Below are 21,827 nucleotides of genomic sequence, written 5' to 3'. Positions count from 1 at the left end.
AACTTTACTGCTCCTGTTTTGTCCCATTATGGACAGCCACAAACTTGTTGTGAAAGTTAGGTGCTAAGAACTTTTCACTCGTTAATTTATCTCACTAACCTAGAAATTGTGGGTATACTTGCAAACCATCCTCTTGCTTGGCAGTACAGTACAATATGTATACAATAGCAGGCCTAGTTTGCAATAACTAATTTTTGACACTGTAAGGTCAGTGTTTGGCCTTAAATGAAAGATCTACAGGAGCTCTAATTCAATTCTGTAGTTGTCTTAGCAGGTCATGGTTTGGTACAAAAGTTCACAAACAAGTAACTTTGGGACACACCAGAAGAACTGAGTCTTATTTGATTTACTTTGTATGATGTGTATTTTCCTTTCCTAAATTATGTTAAATATAGTACTGTGCAAACAAAAGAATATTTTGCAGTTCTCAGTTCAACTATTAGTTACTAGGGTCACAAGAGAAAATATGCACACAGACTGAATTAAATGAGACATGCCAGCATTTCAGTGAGACCATACATTTCTTACTTCTATGCAGTCAAAGACAGAGGCTCTATTCTTTCCCTTTTCAGTAACACAACTTTTTATGTGCAGAAATTTAATTTGTTCTGGTGACTGGAGCAGGGGTGTAAAAATTGAATCTTGTAATAAAATTCAAGGCAAGCGTGTGTTCAGTTTCATTTAGAAATCCTGTTTGGGAGCCTTAGTTTACACTTCTGAGATTCTATTTTTAAACTATTCTTCAAATTTATAAAACTGACACCCAATCCATAACTAATTTCCACCCCTAAACATTCAGGGACTGCCCATAAATAATAGCCTGTGTAAGGTGGGGGAAGGTTTCCTTTTTGCTAATGTATTTATACCAGTGCTGCTTGGAGATTTGCTTCAGCATGTCAGACAAACACCACTCAGTCATGCTAACCCACTTCCCTGGCTTTTACTATGCTATTCAACTTTAAGGGCTTGTATACACACAGAGTTGTTCCTGATTAACTCCGTGTGTGGACAGTTATTCAGAAGCAAGAGTTCTAGAATAAGTGTCTACACTTGGATATGATTAGGAGCAGCTTTTGTGCTTTAAATTCACACCTACCATAGTCCATGTTAACCTTCGAGTGCAGACAAGTTTACTTTCCTAAAATGTGGTAAATAGCCAAACTAGATTTCAGTTGTCACCAGATAATTAAATGGACAAATTGCTCTTAGGAAGGGCTTGTCTACACTGTGCTTTAGTCTGCACCAGCTGGGGTGTAAATTCTAACTGGCCCATGTGGACCCTGCTAGTGCATGCTAAAAGTTTGCTTATGTGCATTAATGTAGTCCTGTTTCAAACACGTGGGCCAGTTAGTGTGCAACACATTGGTACTCACTAGAAGTTGCATCCCAGCTGGTGCAGAGACGAGCCCTAACACAGATCTGAGCTGTAAACTTCATATAGCCCACACTGCAAATCAAAGTAGAAATCAGTATTTTTAGAAGCTCAGTGAAAGAGACAAAATAATTTTTTAAAGGTTTCTGTTGCAGCCCCTAGGCACAATATATACTAAACCAATTTTCATTCTAATTTTCATATAACGGCTAATACTAGGCCACCTTGCTATCCAGTCAAGTCATTTATAACCAAGCTGTTTTCTGTAATTTCTGGGATACAGCTTTTTAAGCACACCATTGACCTCTTATTCTGAACATCAAAGGAGTAAAGGGAGGCCATGCGGCCTAAGAAGAGTCTGATAAGCTCTTTTAAGGACATGCCACTGCATTCATAGGGTACCTCTAGTTGTAGCTGGGAAGGTGTTTCCCAGTTCAGGTAGGCAGACGTACTATCTCTCTTCAAGCGAGTCCACTAAAAGCAGCGTAGCCAGGTATAGCACAGGCAGCAGCACCAGCTAGTTGCTGGAGAACAAACTTGCCTAGAACACCGGGTACGTACTTGCTTAGCTAGCTTGAGCCACTGCCCATACTGCGCCCAGCTACCCTGCTCTCTTAAGCGCGCCAGCTCGAGCTGAGCTAGTGCATGTCTGCCCGAGCTGGGAAGCATGCTGTCAGCTGCAGTGTTAGACATACCCATAAATAATCAAGTAGTGTTTGAAGTTGTGGCTTGTAAGATAAGCATGAACTAATGGTAAGCATAGGAAACTGTGGGTCATAACTCCTGCATTCTATTCCTGGGGCTGTGCTGGCTGACTTGGACCTTAAACTCTTTGCCTGTTACCTCGTTTGTAAAATGGAAGGAGGCAAACAGCACAGCATTTGAGGTTTTGTTTGTAAAGTGCTTTGAGAACCTTGGGTGAAATGTGCTTTGTTGAGCCAATATTCTAGGCTGCACAGGTGTCTATACATTATTCCACATGCTTTGTTTTCATATGTCAATTTTATTTAAGGACACAGTGCAGCTAATAAACTACTTCAATGCCATTTGAAATCATGTAGAAACCTTCCCTTTTGATATTTCATTAGTGTGAAGTCTTGTCTGTTTCTGAAATTAAACCTTCTCCTTGAGAGCATTATTGCAAGTCCAGTGGTTTTGGCTGCATTTGTTTAAAATAAAAATTCCAGAAAAGGAATGTTATCTAGTCGATGTGCAAAATTGGAAGGGAGCCATGATGACTTCCTGCAGTTGTTGCGGGTGTACAGAGCTGTATTTTAATACAAGGTTAAGGTATGAACTGACTCGCAGAGCCCTCTGGCATAGAACGGGGGCGGGGGGGGGGGTGGCAAATATTAATGGCACTTTGCAATGAGTGAGAACTACTTAGAAAATGAAAAATGCCACTCTTGCCTCAACATCTGACTTCTGCCATCTTTACTAAAATGCCACCAGACTAAAAGTGGGTGTTAATCTTAACACTGAGGTGCTTGAGGGCTGACAATGAAGTTTAGTTTTGCATGCATCATAGGGATTCTTATAGCATAAGTACAAATGATCCTGTGTACATCTGCCAAAGCATTAGAGCCTTTTTATGGCTATTGCTACTTCCTCTGTTAAAAGATTTGTGCTGTAGCCAGGGAATGAAATCTAGCATGTCTTTTTGATTCTGTAGGAATTTACACTGTCTCAGATTGCTGCAGTACTATCTGGTAACTATAGGTATGCTTGATTAACTAAACACCTTTAAATTATCTATGCACCTCTGTGCTTTTCCACACCAGTTTGAAACAATCTTCTTTGCACTTATTGCTGCTAGCATAGTTTCGTTGATCAGTGTGGACAAGGGTTTTAGTTTGAGAATCATGCTATAGATACACCCTAAAATCATCTAGAGCATGAATATAACCTCAAATTCCTATTTATGCTTGCCAGAGAAACTATTCTGGACCATAAAGAATCACTGGCTGCAGTCCAGGATTTAACTTCCGCTATAAGACTGATGAAGAATTGACACATAGTATTGTAATTCCAGTTTGAGTTAAGACTGCCATACTAGCATGGAAGTATTGAATTCCATGGGGGTTTCTTATAGGAGAGTATTTGAAGGGAGCTATTTTTAGATGATTCAGAGCCTGGATCCTTTATTCCCATCCGCTGCCTGACCTTCTCAACTTCTGCACTCGAACATTAAATGTCCCTCTGCTTCCCTATGTCTGATGCTACAAATGAAATAGCAGATGTGCAAACACACCTTGTGTTGAAAGGAATAAATTACGCAAGTCAGAATGAATGTGAGTGGACGGATGCACATGAGGCTGGCACACAGCTTTTAGATGCATGCCTGCAATGTTGCATGCTGTCACCACTCCACCACTACCAACTAAGGGAAAAGGAGCAGCAGCCAAGTGCTCATAAAATAAACTAGCTAGGCTTGACAAGAAATACAGCATGAAAGGCATTGTGGGTAGACACCCCAGAAAGCAAGAGGTGTCACCAAATGTCTTTATAAAAAGATTTAATTTAGAGACTTTGAAGCATTTAACTTGATGCCTTGCTCATCCCTATAGAATCCAAGTACTTACAACGGTGCCAGTCAGTGATATCCTCCTCTCCCCACCACGTGTCCATGGTTCTTGCCAGGAAAATCTTACTTTCCTCAATATTTACTTAGAGGAAAAAAAAGTCACCTCCTAATCTTAGATTGATAGTAGGGCATGCTTTTCTCCTTACTGCATGGCTTTTTTTGTTGGCAAAGAACGGCATGTGTGGTGTTTTAATTTATTTCTGGTTTAATTTATATCCATTAGGAAAGATTTGGATGTGGAGAAGTAGAGGTATTAGGGATGCATACAGGTTCCATGTACCAACATACATTGAGGGTAAAACAAACCTGAAGGTGAGGAAAGAAATTACAACCCTAAACATCTCAAAATAACTATATACAGTAGCACCTCAGAGTTAAACACCAGAGTTATGAACTGACCAGTCAACCCCACACCTCGTTTGGAACCGGAAGTACGCAGTCAGTAGCAGAGACCCAAAAACAAACACAAACCAAAACTGCAAATACAGTGCAGTACTGTATTAAGCGTAAATTACTAAAAAATATAAAGGGAAAGTTTAAAAAAAAGTGATAAGGTAAGGAAACTGTTTCTGTGCTTGTTTAATTTAAATTAGAATGGTTAAAACCAGCATTTTTCTTCTGCACAGTAAAGTTTCAAAGCTGTATTAAGTGAATGTTCTGTTGTAAACTTTTAAAAGAACACCCATAATGGTTTGTTCAGAGTTACAAACATTTCAGAATTACAAACATTCTCCATTCCTGAGGTGTTCATAACTCTGAGGTTCTACTGTATTCTACTATTCCTACAAAGGAGAACTGAAAACAGCTAATTAAGAATTAAAGCAAATTTTGAAGACCCACAAATACATTGAGATTAAAAACTTCACTAGTATAATTCTCATAAAATTTGCAAGGCATTGAACTCCTGTTCATATGTTGTTGCTTACTGAAAGCACCGTTGCACCACTGAGGCTCTTGTTAACTCAACTAGGGGGGCAGAGCTGGCACGCAGAGCTTGGCCTCAGGCAGTACCTCTGTGATCAGAGGTAGCATTGATAGCTGGGATCATGGCTGTACTGTGCTCACTTGTTCCTTTTAAAATTGTTTTTATCACATTTGCATCACACCATAGGAAACCAGCAGACCTTCAGAACTTGGCTCCAGGGACTCATCCACCCTTTATTACCTACAATGGTGAAGTGAAAACAGATGTGAACAAGATTGAAGAGTTCCTTGAAGATGTCTTGTGTCCACCCAAGTAAGTGTTGTGGGGAAAATGTATTTGGCAACAGTAGCATGGTGTCTGACCTCAGGGTTGTTGGTGTTGCTTTGTTTAAATTCCTGTTTATGGAGAAGCTACCTGCAATAAATAGTGCAAGTACTAGTGCTAACCAAGTTTAAGATGCTTCCCATATCAACAAAAGAAAATCTGAATCTTTGTAATATGGATTGAGGCCTTAAATATTTCAGCCAAAACCCATATATTTTATAAATACCCATTTGTTTAGGAAGAAATCAACGTGGAAGTAGACTAGAGATTATCTGTAATCAATGGTTACCGTTTTATACATGCATATTGGAGCCCGAATATTTTTCATTTTTGGTGGTTGAGGGTGGGGCTGTGTGCTAGAAGGGAGGCAGGGTACAAAGGCCATGCTAATAAGATTATACTTGTGTGACTGAAAATGGGGCCCCACTTCACAGAACTATATATCAATGCATTAACATTAAATCTTTAGGAAAACCTTTGCAAGATTTGTATTTGCAGACATTCTTCTAGAAGTAAATGACATGGCATTCAGCCTTTTGGTTAAAATGAAAAGTTCGTTTCAAGTAAAGATGGTAAATGTCAGTGACTTGCATGTTTTCCATTAGAAAGTTTTTCCTCATTCCTTCCTAGTTTATTGAATAAGAAAAAGGATAATCTTGTATAATCATTGCAGAATCAATCATATCTATGTGCATGTTGGCAGTAGCTGATTTTTGCAAGACTTTCTGTGGCTTGGGCCTGTCTTGCCGCACACAATGATATGCTCCCTGCTTCTAAATGTGCATGTGAGGCTAAGGTTGAGCCTTAAGCCTGTCAAAATTGTGATGGAAAGATGTGAATACATGTTTTATTCATTAGGTTATATAGTGCAAGAGCAGGAAACTGTATCAAGTACCCTTTAAACTCCAACTGGCATGCTATGGTGCTGATCAGACATGGGTAGTCTCTTGCTAGCTGAGCACGTGCTCGCTCTCTCTCTCTCTCTCCCCTCTGAGCCTTCAGGAAGAGGAAGGATTTCTGGAACGTCACTTTTTTTTTTTCTTCCCTTGTTAGGAATCTTGAGGTCAATGACCACTTACCTTCTGGGACAGATGGTTTTTAAGTTACATATTTTTTAAAATGTCTCCTTTCCCTTAGGCTGGCAGGACTAACGGAGCAAAGCAGACTGTGTATGGCTGCCTATAGTTATTCTACTGTGTATAGAACCCAATTTTCCATTCACAGAGCACTGGATTGCGGTGATAAGAGGGGCAGCTTTCCACTGTAATCCCCCTCTATTACGTTAAAAGCACCATGTGCTTGATTTTATATGCTTGCTCCAGAAAGCAGAAATATGTAATTATAGTCTCTGCCCCAGGGTGGTGTAAGAGAATCTGGAGCAGGACTTGTCCAGTTCTCTACAAGTAAAAAATTCATTGGGACAGATAATGTACTTGACTGTCCATAAGGCAAGTCTTCTCTCTTTTTCTAAACACACACTTTGCTTTTAAGAGTGTTTTGAATTGAATTAACATCTACAAGCATTTTAATATCTTTTTGGGGTGACAGGCACTATATAGATGTAAGAGTAAATGAACTGAAGTTTTTCTATCTCACATAGGAAAGGGTCAGAAAGTTAAGATTACAAAAAGTCTGTTTCTTTAAGCTGAGAACTATTAACATCAAATATTCCAGTCAACCTTAAGCTGTTCTTGGAATAGAAAAGAGCCATTGTGTCTATTCAGTCATCTGAAAAAAGGAAGGTCAAAAGGGATTGATCAATTACCAGTGAGATTGTTTTACTGTACACTAATAAAGCGGTCTCCTGTTGATCAGAAAGCAACTTTATTTTTTAATCTAATTTTTTTTCTGGTTGGATTTTATGTTGTAAACCACTCTTGAGTGTTGAATACTGCAAGTGCTCTCCTTACCTACTGTGTGAACCCTATGTATAATCTGCAGAGTGTTGCACCAATTTTAGAGGCGTCATGGGAGAGTTAGGAGTCTCCAGTTAAAGGTGGGCTTGAGTAAAACCCAGGATCTCAACTGTCAACTCTGAGGGTGTTCAAAGTCTAGGTTAAACTTCTGTGAATGGCCTCTCTGTGTATAATTGGTTAAATCAGAAACTGGGATCCGAACTTTGAGGTAGTTGACATCAGAGCTGGGTTGAGCTCATCCTTAGGGTATGTCTACATTGCAATGAGAGATGTGACTGCAGCACATGTAGACACTGAGGTAGCTTCAAACTAGCTAGCTCAAACAACAATAGCAACAGCGCCTCTGCAACCCCAGAGCCGTGGGTATGTACTGAAGTGGCTTACTTGTGCTGCTGTCCATGCTGCCATGACTTCATCGCTATTGTTTTTTGAACTAGTTAGATCAAAACTAGTTTGTATATGTCTGCATTTGCTGCATTCACACCTCTTATTGCAGTGTAGACATACCCTTGGTCTTTGTCTACACTAGCACTTATGTCAGCAAAACTTTTGTTGGTCAGGGGTGTGAAAAAAACAGCCACCCGCCCTTCCTGACTGACATATGTTTCACCGACAAAAGCAGCATAGAGAGGCTACACAAGAAACCTTTCAGCACCGCAGCTACAGTGGTACAGCTGTCCTGCTGCAAGGTCCGTAGTGTAGACATAGCCTAAGGGTATGTTTGATCACTATCCGGTGGGTAGTGTAATCTATCGGGGATTGATTTCTTGCGTCTAGTGTAGACGCGATAAATCGATCCCCAATTGGTCTGCCATCAACTCCTGTACTCCACCACGGCGAGAGGCAGAAGTTGACCCCGTGCCATGAGGACGCGAGGTAAGTCGACTTAAGATATGTCAACTTCAGCTATGCTGTTCTCATAGCCAAAGTTGCATATCTTAGGTCGATCCCCCCCCTCCCCCGTGTAGACCAGGCCTAAGTCTCAATGGATAGTCCACAAAAGAGAGGGATCTGGGAATTAAAAATTGCTATTAAAATCCCATATTTTGATATTAAGTGATGTGTAGGGGAATCCTCTGGGGGAAAGCAAACAAGTGAGTGGGTGGTGGTATTGTGGGGGTGCATTGTGGACAATAGTACTGATTTTTGGCCCTGTGTACGTAGCACTGTTGGAAGGGTTCCAAAACTCACTTCAAACATAGTTCATTTAAACTAGTTAACTAACACTAGACAATGACAAATTCTCTTCAAAACACTTCCCGTACATCAGTATTACTGTTTACTTTGCACAGAGATATTTGATAAAAAATATGCCTAATTGCTTAACATGGTTTCCATAAACCATTTTCAAATTAGTTTTGACTCTCCTGATCAAATTACATTACAACAGAGCTTAGTAAGGTCTTTTTAATACAAGACTAGTCATTTGCTGTCTTGTGGCTATTGTTTGGGAGATGAAAGTTGAAAAGAAACTACATATATGGTGATTTTAACCAACTGAATCTCAGTTGAGTAACCAGTATCATTTGGGAAGAGAAACATGGAAAACCAACATTTTTAGTGTTATAAATGTAATTTGTATCTAGTCTCACTATAGGCGGCAGGCAAGTAATACATAATATGAACAGATTTGGTTCATATTTTAGGGAAAAAAATAAAAGGGCACTAATACCTAAAATCTCTAAAATAAGAAATATTAAATATAACTTCAGCAGAAATCTAGAAAGTTAGTCAAAATGTACAGTTTTCAAGTAACACATTGACTGACTAGTCCAATTTTCATGTTTAGGAAAAGTATCAGTGCAGTCTTGACTTAAATAAGTACAAGTTTGCCTGTCATTAACTAGACAAGAATGAGCACTATTCTTTGTTCAATGTAACTGACATAGCAATATTCAGGACCAGCCTGAGGGGCGGGCAATCAGATTGGCTGCCCATTGTTCCATCACTCAATCTCTCTTCCCCCAACTCAGGGCACTCTAAACATCCTGGGGTGGGCCCTGACAATATTGTTTGTATTGATCAAGAGATTCCAGTTACATAGTGACAAGGAACCTTTTAAAAATATCACTGCTTCACAGAAAAGAGCAATAGGACAGATCTCAGTGTTCAAAAGAGCAGTGTATTTCCCTTTGCACAGGGTTGTGCATTAACATTTTTGTTTGTAAAGCTTAGCTGGGCATTTTATACTCTCCTGATCTTTACAAATTTGTAAAGAACATAAAATGTTAAAGGTCTGCTGGTGAGCACATAACTAAAACCCACAGGCAGCTCAGAAATCCAAGCTTTGTGACACTCAATGTAACCGGATACCATTTTACATGCTGTATATAGGTTTTTTCATATTCTCCAGTGGAATTGGCAGGTCCTATGGTAATCCTTATCGCAGAAATAAGCACTGAAGTTCTTCAGAATTCCAGGTCCTGACTCATGTTATAGATAGATGTGTCACATTGAGATAAGGGGCACTTGGGTTAAACATAATTTACTTATTTTTTTAAATTCCTTGCATGTTATTTATACCAATTTGAGTTAATAAAATTGAGTTTCCCTTTCACTGTTTATGCTGTTCAGTATTTGCAGATCATTGAGGTTTACAGTGAAAGTAGAACAGCCAGTTTCACATTTGGCAGTAAGTTTCATTTCTAGATTCTGATTGCACTGCTTCAGTGCAACATTGCAAATGTTTAAATCAACACAGTTTATTGATATTTGTTTTTAAACAAAACACTAAACATTTCCATTTGGATCTTGTAAACTTAAATTTTGGGCCTGAAAATGACTACATTGTGGTTTTTTTTAATAAGATGCACATAATATAGAACAATGGTTTTCAACCTTTTTTCATTTGTGGACCCCTATGAAATTTTGAATGGAGGTAATGATTTCTTTGGAAATCTTAGACATAGTCTGCATACCCCACGGGTCCACTGATCACCAGTCAAAATCCACTGATATAATGTGTTAATAACCTAAGTGTAGAGTACACATTTCTTTGCCTGCTTAATGCTAATCAATACATGACTGACTGGTCATATTGTTTCTGCTGAATATTGCAGTAGAACTGCTACTGGAATATTTGCCCACAAATGATTGCATCTTTCTGCTTAGGTACTTAAAGCTTTCACCAAAGCACCCAGAATCAAACACTGCTGGAATGGACATCTTTGCCAAATTTTCTGCATTTATCAAGAATTCCAGACCAGAGGCCAATGAAGGTAGGAGACCTCAGTCCTGTAATCTCTAGTGCCTGGTATTTCATTGTGTTGTGGGTATGACAAGAGCAGCTGTCTTTTTTTCTTTTCTTTTCTGGCTTTCTTTCTTTCTTTCTGGCTTTCTTTCATTTTTCTTTCATTTTCTCTTTGGTTCTTTTTTCTTTTGTTCTTTTTCTTTCATTCTTTATTAATTGTTTTGTACTATTTCCCCCTCTCTGTTTACATCTTTATTCGTCCTTTCTACAAGGTAGAACAGGGTATGGCAGAGGTTTTGTGTCCAGGCAGCACTGTTGATGTCCACAAATCACTTCCCTGAACGAGACATCCCTTTAATCTGATTTTGCTTTCTGAAAGTCCAGGGCTCCCCAGATCACCTCTTTGATGGGTGTGTTTAAACTACATAAAGACACCATTTCAGGGCAAACTAAGGTATTGACGACAGTTCTGAGGGCTACACATGTAAGGTGGGACAGCACTACTTTCACTCTGTCCTCATCCCACAACACTTAACCTCACTTCCTTTTTCCTCCTGGGGGCAGCCAATGTCAGTTACTAATTCTGGACTAATTTGATGGTCCTATTAATTGTGGGGTTTATGACTTGCAATTAATTTGTTACTATTGGTACATTAGTGGACCTGCCCCTTAATTACTGGTGCATTTTAGGGGTATAAAACACACAAGCTATTTTAGTTTGTAATGGCTGACTGTAAATCTTAAATCCTATTAATCAAAATATCCGTGATTGAGTAGGTGGCTTTTAGTCTCTTGAGTTAATTATCTCAGAACCAGTGACTCTGAATCTACCTTGAGAGAACCAGACCAGTTAGGCTGTCTAGTCAAACTGACTGTCTAGTGTTGTAAATACCCATTTTGGGAATTTAACCATGACATGCAATTTCTTTGAAATGTGCAGTGATGCTCAACTTGCCCCCATGCAGCCTCCCTGTGACATGCTGTAAACTGACTCCATAGATAGTGCATTTCAACGTCTGACTTTTAGTCAGATATACACTAAACTTATAGGCGTCTTGGTCAGCTGGTCACGCTTTTAAACTGACAATGTACCTTTATAGTTAATCACATTTACTTTGAAATATTCTGTGTATTTAGAGACTTATTCTACCCTGGAATCTTACTTTGGGTTCCCCAGTGGCAACTACTGGCCTAATATTCAGAGATGCTAAATATCTACAATTTCTGTTGATTTCATTTGAGGCTGTTGGTGCTCAACACTTCTGAAACTCCAACCCAAGATCAGTAGAGGCAGACTTTGGCTCTTAAACTGTTCACAAAAATTCATTAGAAATGGACCTGGACAGCATTAGTAATTTATTGAAAAGCAGAGATGTGAAATGCATTGATTTCCTGTCCATGATAAAGTTAAGGACTTGTGTGTAAAAGCTGAGTTTTAATTAACCTTTAACTCTGAAAATGAGTGTACTTTCCCATAAACTAGTGATGAAAGTGTTCAATGCCTTTCTGCAGTCACCTGAAGGCCTCGCTCCCTCCCATCTTCAGAATCCACCTTCACTCCCTTCCGCCACTGCTATAAGTTTCCAGTTTGAGTGCTGTGCCACTGGAAACTGGGTAGCATTTTAAGAATTAAAATGATCATAGGCTCATTAATGTTTCCTGCAACTTTTCTCAATCATGAAATTAAAGTATCAGTTTAATATTAAACATCTGTAAATTCACATTTCTTTTCCTTTCTATCTTGTATCTTGCTGCTGCTTGTTTCAACCTTTGGTTTCTCTGAGCAGCTCTTCCCTAGAGCTAACTCTGGTCTAGATCCTTTGTCTAGCAAATACAAGCTGCTGTCATCCCAATTGGTATCCTGCTGTTCAAAGGTCAGTTGCATCCTTTACATCATCCAGGTAGCCTCTGCCAGCTGGAGGCTTGTAAATCTAACTTGTGTACTCTGCCACTGTGGCGGAGTTTTCATGGGTTATATTTTTAGGTGAAGACCGCAGAAATATCAGAAGCCACAAAGGATAAATAAAATGCAAATACCAGTTACAAATGAGCAAGAAATTAGGCTGGATAAGTAAACAATCTCGTTCATGCACTTGCTACCAATCTATATGCCAGCGCATTAATGAGCAGATGTCTGATAGCCCCTTACAATTATTGATAGTCTAATGCACTTACTGTGCTGTATCTGGACTATTAGTGTGGTCTGTAATCAATTGCATATACTTGTTTTTTTAATATTTTTTTTACCCTTATAAAATAGACATTAATTTTTAGGGTATGTTTTCAAACTTGCTGGATAATGGAATAATACTAGCTCATGACTTCTGTTACTACACACATGCTGGCTTCTGTTTATTGGGGTTGACATCCAAAGAGGAGTTTTTTTTTTTACAAGAGATACCAAATCCTGGTTAAAATGAAGCTGCTAAGGAACTCTCTTGATAACAAGGATGGTTACTCATTCCAGAAGACTCTGACCAGATTTGAAAGTGTGTATTAGAGAGTAATTTATTTACTATTAAATAGTAGAAGCTATGTGGTCCTCTGACTGCTTTAACTTCGAGTGCTGACTGCTGCTCAACCATCATTTTAAGTAAAACTATATCTAATATTTTTTCTCTTGCTTTGTTGCTGCCAGGAATAACCATCTATCCTCACTAACCTCAAAATGACATAACCAATCCGGACTAAAGGCACAATGGGTTGTTCAGTTTGCAACATGTAGACCTTAGATTAAATTACTTATTGGTAAATAAGAACTCCCAGTTGCCAAGCAACCTTCTGCCCCAGGGATCTATTATAGCAGCTGTGTTCAAGAAAACAATATTCAGAACAATTCTGCTCTGTAGTGTCTCCCTAATGGATTTTGTTGTTGTAGGTCTATGGACTCTTAGCTGTTACTTTAAAATATCATTTAATTCAAGATACAGGATTCGACAAAAGGATTTCAGCATTTCTAAAGAGAGAATCCTAGTTAGGTAATGCTACGTTCAAGCAACATTCAATTGAAATACACCCATGATTTCTTAAAACTCCAGTAAAATTTGGAGTTTGGGTTTTATTACTTTAAACTGTCCCCTGCAGCATAGCATATGTAACCAGCACATCCCTGTGTTAACATGAGTGTTGTATACAATTGACACCAACCAATCTGTGTACTTTTTGCACTGCACTCTGTGAAACTAAGGTACATAAATATCGAAGTAAATAAGGTTTCTAAAATCTGTTCCAACAGCCTAAGGAGCTACTTTTAACAAGCAAGGCTATGGTTTTTAAATTATTTTTACTTTGAAACAGTAAAGTGGCAGGTCACAGGTCTAGCTGCATTTCTGTCTCCTTGGACTCTCTCAGTGCACTCCCTCAGGTGTCAGTCCCAATGCCTTTACCTATCCTGGATAGAATTCCACAGTTATCCTGCTCCTAGATAGGGCTCTGCACTACAGTACTCTGTGTATTGAGAGTGCTTACTCAGCAGGTCAGACTGAATTCCGGCATCTACTGTTCTTCCTGATCAGCCTTCTGAAAACCAAAGTATTGCTTGTTTTTAACAGTAGGAACAAAGCATTTAGAGAAAAGGGGAGTTTAAAAATCTAAACGTGTCTCTGTCTTATCTAAAGTCTTATTGTCTCCTGACGGTAAGCTAGGTAGCCCTACTTCAGACATCCCCAGCATGTGCATGTCAATCTGATTGCCCCAGCTCCCCACCATCTCCTGAGAAGGGAGACTTTTCAAACTGCTATAATCCTTTTGATCATCTGGTTCCCAGGCTTTTCCTGTAATGGCATTCTCTTAACCCTCCAGGGCTTGTGGAGAAGTGGCTTATCTTGAATCATTGTTTCCTTCCTAGTTGTTTTCCTACAGCTACCCATTAAACTAAACCAATGTATTTGTATTGTAAACATTCCAATAACTAGGTCAACATATAGTAGTAATAAACTAGAACAGAGCAATTCCATTTCTTCAATAAAAAGCTTATCAGCATTATAAATACTGGCTCGGGGGAGAGGCTGGTTGTAAACTTGCTCAGATGTCAAACTTGCCTATAAAACATATAGAAGTTTTAGCTGGGTGAAGGGGGGGGGGGAGGGAGGGATCTTGTTAAATATCTATTTATACTAATCACCTGAACATGCAGTACCAAATTTCACATAGAACTTAATGGTGTTCAAAGATTTTCAGCTGCTTTGGACTAGTGGCGGGGGTGAGCTGCACACTTCATATCTGAACTTTCCCAGCATTCAGGATGTTCAGATCCAAGGTTTTGATTTACACTCATTTCATTAGCTTGCATCTTTTTAAAAATGATAAAGCTTTAACCTTACCATGTGAAGAGTAAATAGCAATATTTGGGAAGCGCTGCTGCTTTCTGATAACACCCCAAATTTTGAGATTGACAAGCCATGAGCAATGCAGGATTGGACCCTTGACTCATCAGAGGAATCTTATTTTATTCCTAAATGGTTGTTGCAGGAGAATGTAAGTAAAACACACAATCCTACTATTTTTCTGCAGTGTTTACATTTAGAAAAGAGATAAAATTCCTTCAATATAACCACTGTTGTAGAATTAGGTATGCTTCAGTTTTATGGGCTATACTGCCCTCTGCTGTTGTCTGATTCATTTGCTTTTTCAAGAGTTCAGACTTATCTGCATGAGAGTTGCAACAAATTTAACGTGCTTTCAAAACCAAGATTACCTTGGCTTAACCAGGAGATCTTCAGCGACTAAATCAGCTGTAATTCACACCTTCAGCACACATCTGTGTGGATGCACTTGTTCTGGAATAGAGAGCCCTATTCTGACGTAGGATTCTCTTATTCCAGAATAAGTGCATCCACACAGACGTGTGCTGAAGCTGTGAATTACAGCTGATTTAGTTATTTCTGTGCCTGTTTCCATGTAGACAAGACCTAAGATTAAACTTCAGTTTGTCCTGTTTTGGTAGGTAGCACAGATTTCAATTCAGTGTATAATGCTACCAGCTACCACTAAAACTGCTCTAAGAGTGACTTTGCCATAATAGCCGTGGCAAAGGAGACTGAATGTCTTTCAGTGTTTTGGCACTGCCATGGGTATCACAGCAATGCAAATTCATGTAAGCAGCCTTAGTGGTATATAAGGCTACATATGTGCCAAGTAACTATTATAAAGTGCATCTGATGTACTACGGTAGGTACAAGGAGATGAGTAAAAAACAAAAATCTGGAGATGCACTTCTTTCCACTTAATATACAAGTTCTGAATTCATACTTTTCTTAAAACATGAATTGTAAAAAAGATTGTCTATAAACTAATCCCTTCTCAGTGCATTACTGAGGTGCTTTAAGCTTAGTGAATTCTCTTGCATTACATTGCATCAGGAAGAGGATGCAAGAACCAGATGTGCTTCCTGTATAGATATCAATAGCAAATAGATTGATAACTCTTTGAATACTGCTTTGTGGCTTTCTTTCCTTCCTCTTTATTGTTCTCGTATAAACCTGTATTCCTTTCCTGCAGCTTTGGAACGTAGCCTCTTGAAAACGCTGCAGAAACTGGATGAGTATCTGAACACTCCTCTCCCCGATGAGATAGATGAGAACAGCATGGAGGATATCACAGTTTCTACCCGCAAGTTTCTGGATGGCAATGAGATGACGTTAGCAGACTGCAATCTGCTACCTAAACTACACATTGTCAAGGTAAATGATTTTATTGGGAGAGACCACAGTCATTTCAGTTACATTTCTTATAGTGGATATAATATACTACAAAATAATAGAAGTAAAAGTTAGAAAAAATGTACAAGGTCTTGGATCCCATCCCATTGCAATGAACCTGGTAAATAAGGCTCAGTACATATGTCCTTGTTAAGTGTAACCACAATATTAACAGCATTGCCTAATAATTTAATGAAAGATTCTTGAAATGTCTGTGAAACTTCTGTGCCTACCCTAGTTACAGTGAGACCTAATAGATAACTAGGATACAAGGATTTATGGCCCAAGTCAAGCCAGGTTTTAATGCGCTGTAGAAACAAGGCAGTCATGAGACTTTAAGAAGAAAGAAACGTATGACTACAGTTTTTCCATGTTTCATTAAGCATGTTTTTTCTATCTGTATAGAAAATGGCCTTAGTAATACAAGTAAATTGCACAATGCCAAATATAGGACCAGAGGACAAGTTAGACATACCTGAAATATCTGGGTGATGGGAGAGGATAACACTGCAAAAATGAAGATTTTTCTTTATTACCATGGTCTGACTTCTGTTCCCCTTCTCTTGCACTGTTCTAGGCAGTCTCACACTGCACATGGAGACTAGGTTAAATGTATATGCCTGGTTGTAGTACTAGTTAATCTGTAGTACTAGTTTGCTCATTGTCTTCGGATAAACTGAAGTATATAGTGTACCACTGGGTCCGCATACATACCAGAAGGGCAAGATCTACTGATTTTGATCTTTAATGGAAGTTACATTGTAGGGTTTATACTCTGTGAGGTATCAGAGGGGTAGCCGTGTTAGTCTGGATCTGTAAAAGCAACAAAGAATCCTGTGGCACCTTATAGACTAACAGACGTTCTGCAGCATGAGCTTTCGTGGGTGAATACCCACTTCTTGCATCTGAAGAAGTGGGTATTCACCCACGAAAGCTCATGCTGCAGAACGTCTGTTAGTCTATAAGGTGCCACAGGATTCTTTGTTGCTCATACTCTGTTAGGTTAGTGTGACAAAGAATGCAAGAATTGATGTAACATAAAGGACATGAAGTAGTCATTGCATATTTCTTTTTTTTTTTTTTTGTTCTAGGTGGTTGCCAAAAAATATCGCAATTTTGATATTCCCAAGGAAATGGGAGGGATTTGGAGATACCTGACCAATGCCTATAGCAGGGATGAATTCACCAATACTTGTCCCGGAGACAAAGAGATTGAAATAGCTTACAGCGATGTAGCCAAGAGACTCACTAATTAAACAGCACTTGCAAAAGAGATGACTTCTCACATATTCCATAATAGAATGCTTCTCCTAACAGACTGCTCTTTTGCATATAAAATAAGTTTATTTTGCATGAATTTGCAGTTATTCAATGTTACGTTGGATAGAGCAGGTACAGTAATAACCTAAAATTTGCAAAACAGGAGTAATGAGGCTTGTTTTTCTTTACCCTCTTTAGCAGCAAATATGAAGAAGCAAATATGTATCATTAATACAGTTTGTGTTTAATGTTGCATTGGGGTACCCTAGGCACCCCAGCATAAAGGGTTATTTTCCTCCTCTCCTTTTCTTTTATCTATTACCTATAGCTAAAATTTGCAAACATTTGGTCCATTTCTGTGTAGACACTCTTGAAGTTCACTACTTGGTCCACAATATTCTCTTGGTATATGGTACAAGAAATATTTATGTATTTTGGAATTTACTACTTCTTAAAGGTCTGCATGTAGGATAAAATAGTTATCTACAACATACTGATCTGTACCTGCTTGTCTATCCCAGCCGTATACCAAAGGATCTTATTTCCAAAAAAGCCTTTTGCAGAATACTTGGCAATATATTTTTTTTAAAAAAAAGAAGGAAAAAAATACCGTTAAATAACTGTTGGATTACAAACATTCCCCCCACCCCCAAATATATATATGGCCACCGCAGACCCAGATATGAATGCCCCAAACTGTGAGAGTTGGGATCTTGGTCTGAATTTTGTTTAAGGGCTTCTCAGAGAAAGTGTTTAGGTCTGGGCCTTCTGGAGCCCGATGAGCACTAGTAATGGTTGGTGGTTTAAAAAACACAGTGCTGTCTGAACTGAGTTTTGGGTCAGACCAGATAAACAGTTAGCAGAAGGTCATTTTGATGGTGCATCATGAAGAAACCAAAAGAGCTCGACACCCACCATTGGTTCATTTTAAGAACTGCAAGTGGCTGCTTTTTTGGTAGTAAAGAGCCTTTGTTCTGTGTAAGTCATTTTAGTAACATTTAGTTAGGAAAACTGTGCTGTTGTAAACAATGTACATGTAAACTTTAGGGTTCTAGTTGACAAATAGCTACTGTATATGATAGCTAGGAGTGCAATGATTAGCAATGCAAGACTGACACACAGCAACTAGAGTAGAAATCTTGCTGAGAATTTTTTAAAGATATTTTTTCTGAAGCATGTGTAAGTGACCTTTAAAAGAGAATATTTGCCTTAACGTACAATATGCATTTTTCTAAAAGAAAAGCCCTCTCTTGTTTTCTCTTTAAAAATAATGCTCTGTGAAGTGCCAGCCTTTCTAGGAATTAATTTTTCCCCTGAGTGTCACTTGTCTACATACTTGGATGGCAATTTTGCATAACCGTAATCATTGCACTACTCTACATTTAGGTTTTGTGCAGCAACACTGAGGAATAGCACTGCAATTTTTTAAGAAGCAATTTTCAAATATTTCTAAACCAGGGAATAGTTTTCTTGTTTAATACAAAAAGGCAAGGTTTTCATGCATTGAAATAAATTAGTAGGTTATTTTAGAGGCCATCAAACCCTAATCCAAAGAGCATTAACCTATTTTTTGTAATGATACTTTTTTTATATTTAACTGATTTTAGAAGTCTGGAAAGTGCTATTCCTTGTAGGTTGTTTTTCCGATATTAAACCTACTGCAATAACACGAAAATGCTCACAGAAACACACTTTTATACACTAACGTTTTGGTAAGCACTAGTTTTATGAAAAACAGCACTACTTTCTAAGCATCCTGCTTTTGCTACTTCATATATCCATAAAGTTAGCTTGAAATAAGTAATAGAGTACTCCATGTTTGTATTCGTGGCTTGTGGTGCCTTTGTCTTGCCTTCTTAGGTCTAGAATTCCATTATTGTAACAACTCTCAATTGTTATGTCTTTGAAAAGACAGCAATCGATACACTTATAATCAAACCCTGTTATGATTTATTGCAGAGGTGTTCAGGAACTGAAAGGAAAATCAACAGAGCAGCCTGGTTAAAAATGATCTGTAGCCTTTTTATATTCACTGTATCCTAAAGGCCCATTCACACCATGAATAAAGTTTGTCTAGCAGTAAAAAAACTCCTTTAGGGATTTAATAGTTGCCAGTGTTACATCAAGAGAGAGGAATTATTTCATTTTTTGTCAGATTAAAACATGGTTTTGTTTAGTTGTTAATAACACATGGAGGGTAACAATGGAAGTTTATTGGTTTGGTGCTTTTTGCCTTTTTGTATAGCTTAAAATGCTCAACTAAAAATGGAATATAGGAATCCGTTTACTTTTGGGTATGGCTTAGTCAATTGAAATTAATAATCTACATTAAATTTAGATCAGGATGGCCCTGTGGAGTTGTTTTTTAATTCGTGATCAGGCCCAATTTTTTTTGTTAATCTTGTGCTCTGCACAGCCCTGGAAGGGGTTAGGCACCCAGTATGCACACAGCTTTTGTGTGCTGGGTGACTGTGGATGCGCGTGATCATAACTAATCATTTGTATATACAGTGACCACAACTGAGTGTACAAATTTGGTAACTGCCCACAAACCAGGCATATACACGCTTCCTTTGTTAAAATATCAGGCCTGTAGTCTAGTATAAACCATAGATGCTTTGTAATTTCCCTTCAATAATCTCTTAATTATCATCCTCAAAACATGGATGTTGAATATAATATGCTACAACTAAGTCATATTTTAATGGCTGACACAGTTAAAAGCTTGGGAACCAAGTTAAAGCTCTTGCTGTCTTTGGCACCCATTGATGTATTTCTTGTCTCAATATAATGAGCTATCGAGTGTCAGAATGGACGGCAACTAAAAGAACGAGCTTTTCCCTTCTAGTCACAGTTCAAATGAGGCTCTGGTTGGTTAGTAACTGAAAGGGGATATGCCATGTGGTGGCTGCTTGCTGATCTCTGCGAAATGCATTGCTCTCTTTCTGACTTCCTAGGGGACTGGTATCTGTGTTGCATTGCATCACTATAGCTGTCCCACTTCTTGGCCTCTGTGCTGAGGATGCCAACAACTTAGTAGAGACTGAACATCTTTCACCTCTACAGGTAGTCCCTCCAGGTCAGAACCACAGGGCATTGGCAGGGTGGCGTGTGGTGGGATTAGCCATCTGTGCTATATGTATACTATAGAAAGAGGACTTCAGTCTGACTCCAATGACCAGCACTTACAGTAACCCTTATTAATGGGAAACTCCCTGTCCCCATTCCCTCTCACTTTGACTGGAGAACAAGGTATACGCACAAATTTGGTTTTTAAACAAAGTTTTCCTTTCTGGAAAAGACTTCCTACATGCACAAAACTGTTTGAGCGGGATGCATGTGAACCCTTGAAATGATTTCATGCACTCCAAACATTTCCTGTGTGTGTGTTTTTCTCTGGCACTCAAAGTCCCACATGGACTACTGCAGCCGTGTAGTTGCATAATTATATTTTTCCCATAAAATTGGTAATTTTCTGGAACGGGTCTGTCTAAACTGATTGAAAAGAATTGTGTGCAGTTACTTGATAAGAAAAAAGATTAAATCAACTTTCTGTGCTAAGGAAGCAAATTAGCTTTTCATATCAAAGGAACAGACACGTGAAGAAAACTGACTGTGTTTAGCCAAACCCACGATATTTAGCTCCATGTAGAACACAGAGGCTAAGAACTCTGCCATTCAGATAATGATTTGAACGTGTTAAATGAGAATCTTTGGAACAAAACTTTATCTATCCCAAGTCAGCCCACTTAGCTTGTGACACTAATTCTTGCCTTTTGTATGTGGGTGGGATGAAGTTGGGTGAGATGCAAACGCCCAGAACTGGACATCTGGAATTGGAGTGTGGTATGCAGAAATACTTGACACGTCCATACAGTTTATTGTAGTATGCTTATGTCTTTCACTTTCTGGATCATCTTTTACAGATATACCAGTATATTGCTGGCAGCTAAAAATAAAATTATATTTTCACTACCAAGCAGATCTTGATGTTTTTGTGTGCGCACATATCTGACAATTCAAGAGGGTGTGTTGTGATGCACTACCGTATACACAATTTTTATTGTCTGACAGTTAAAGCCAGTGATAGGGCATACAATTCCCAGTTTTGCTATTGGCCTTGTGACCTCTAGTTGCATTTAACCTGGGTCTATCTTTCTGTAACTAGATATATTTACCCACTCTGCAGGAGTGTTGACTAGAATGAGTTTAAAATGCCAATTTTTTCCACAAGTAACTTTTTAAAAATGATCATTCAATATTTTCTATGGCAAATCTCTTGACAGAGAACTTGGGGGTTTGGTTTTTAAAAAAACATTGGTTTTCAAAAATTGAAGACCAAAACATTTTACCAAAAAAAACTTTAACTTTGCAGTTTTCTTTTTTTTAAAAAGTCAAATTTCCCATGAAAATGTTTTTGTTGAAAAGCCATTTTTCATCATGTTCCAACAAAAAATTTCAGTCTCAACTGTGGAGGACTTAACTGATACTTTCTAACAGAAAAGAGTTAGGGTCCCAAGCTGGGATACTTTGGTTCTGAGTTTCAGCCACACACCT

At 38.5% G+C, this 21,827-nt stretch overlaps 1 protein-coding gene across 1 annotated transcript in view; it reads left to right on the top strand.

The window, feature by feature from the left end:
* The window catches only part of CLIC4 (chloride intracellular channel 4), a 52,377-nt gene extending 31,128 nt beyond the window's left edge, over positions 1-21,249 (top strand). The window contains exons 3-6 of the mRNA XM_039511672.1: positions 5,068-5,193; positions 10,233-10,339; positions 15,811-15,992; positions 17,102-21,249. Coding sequence (XP_039367606.1) covers positions 5,068-5,193; positions 10,233-10,339; positions 15,811-15,992; positions 17,102-17,266 — 580 coding nt within the window. The 3' untranslated portion in view covers positions 17,267-21,249. The remainder of the gene's footprint in view (positions 1-5,067; positions 5,194-10,232; positions 10,340-15,810; positions 15,993-17,101) is intronic.
* The last annotated feature ends 578 nt before the right edge of the window (positions 21,250-21,827 follow it).

The sequence above is a fragment of the Mauremys reevesii genome, linkage group 23 (genome assembly GCF_016161935.1).
Source record: "Mauremys reevesii isolate NIE-2019 linkage group 23, ASM1616193v1, whole genome shotgun sequence".
Classification (NCBI taxonomy): domain Eukaryota; kingdom Metazoa; phylum Chordata; order Testudines; family Geoemydidae; genus Mauremys; species Mauremys reevesii.
This window is presented reverse-complemented; position numbering and strand designations above follow the sequence as displayed.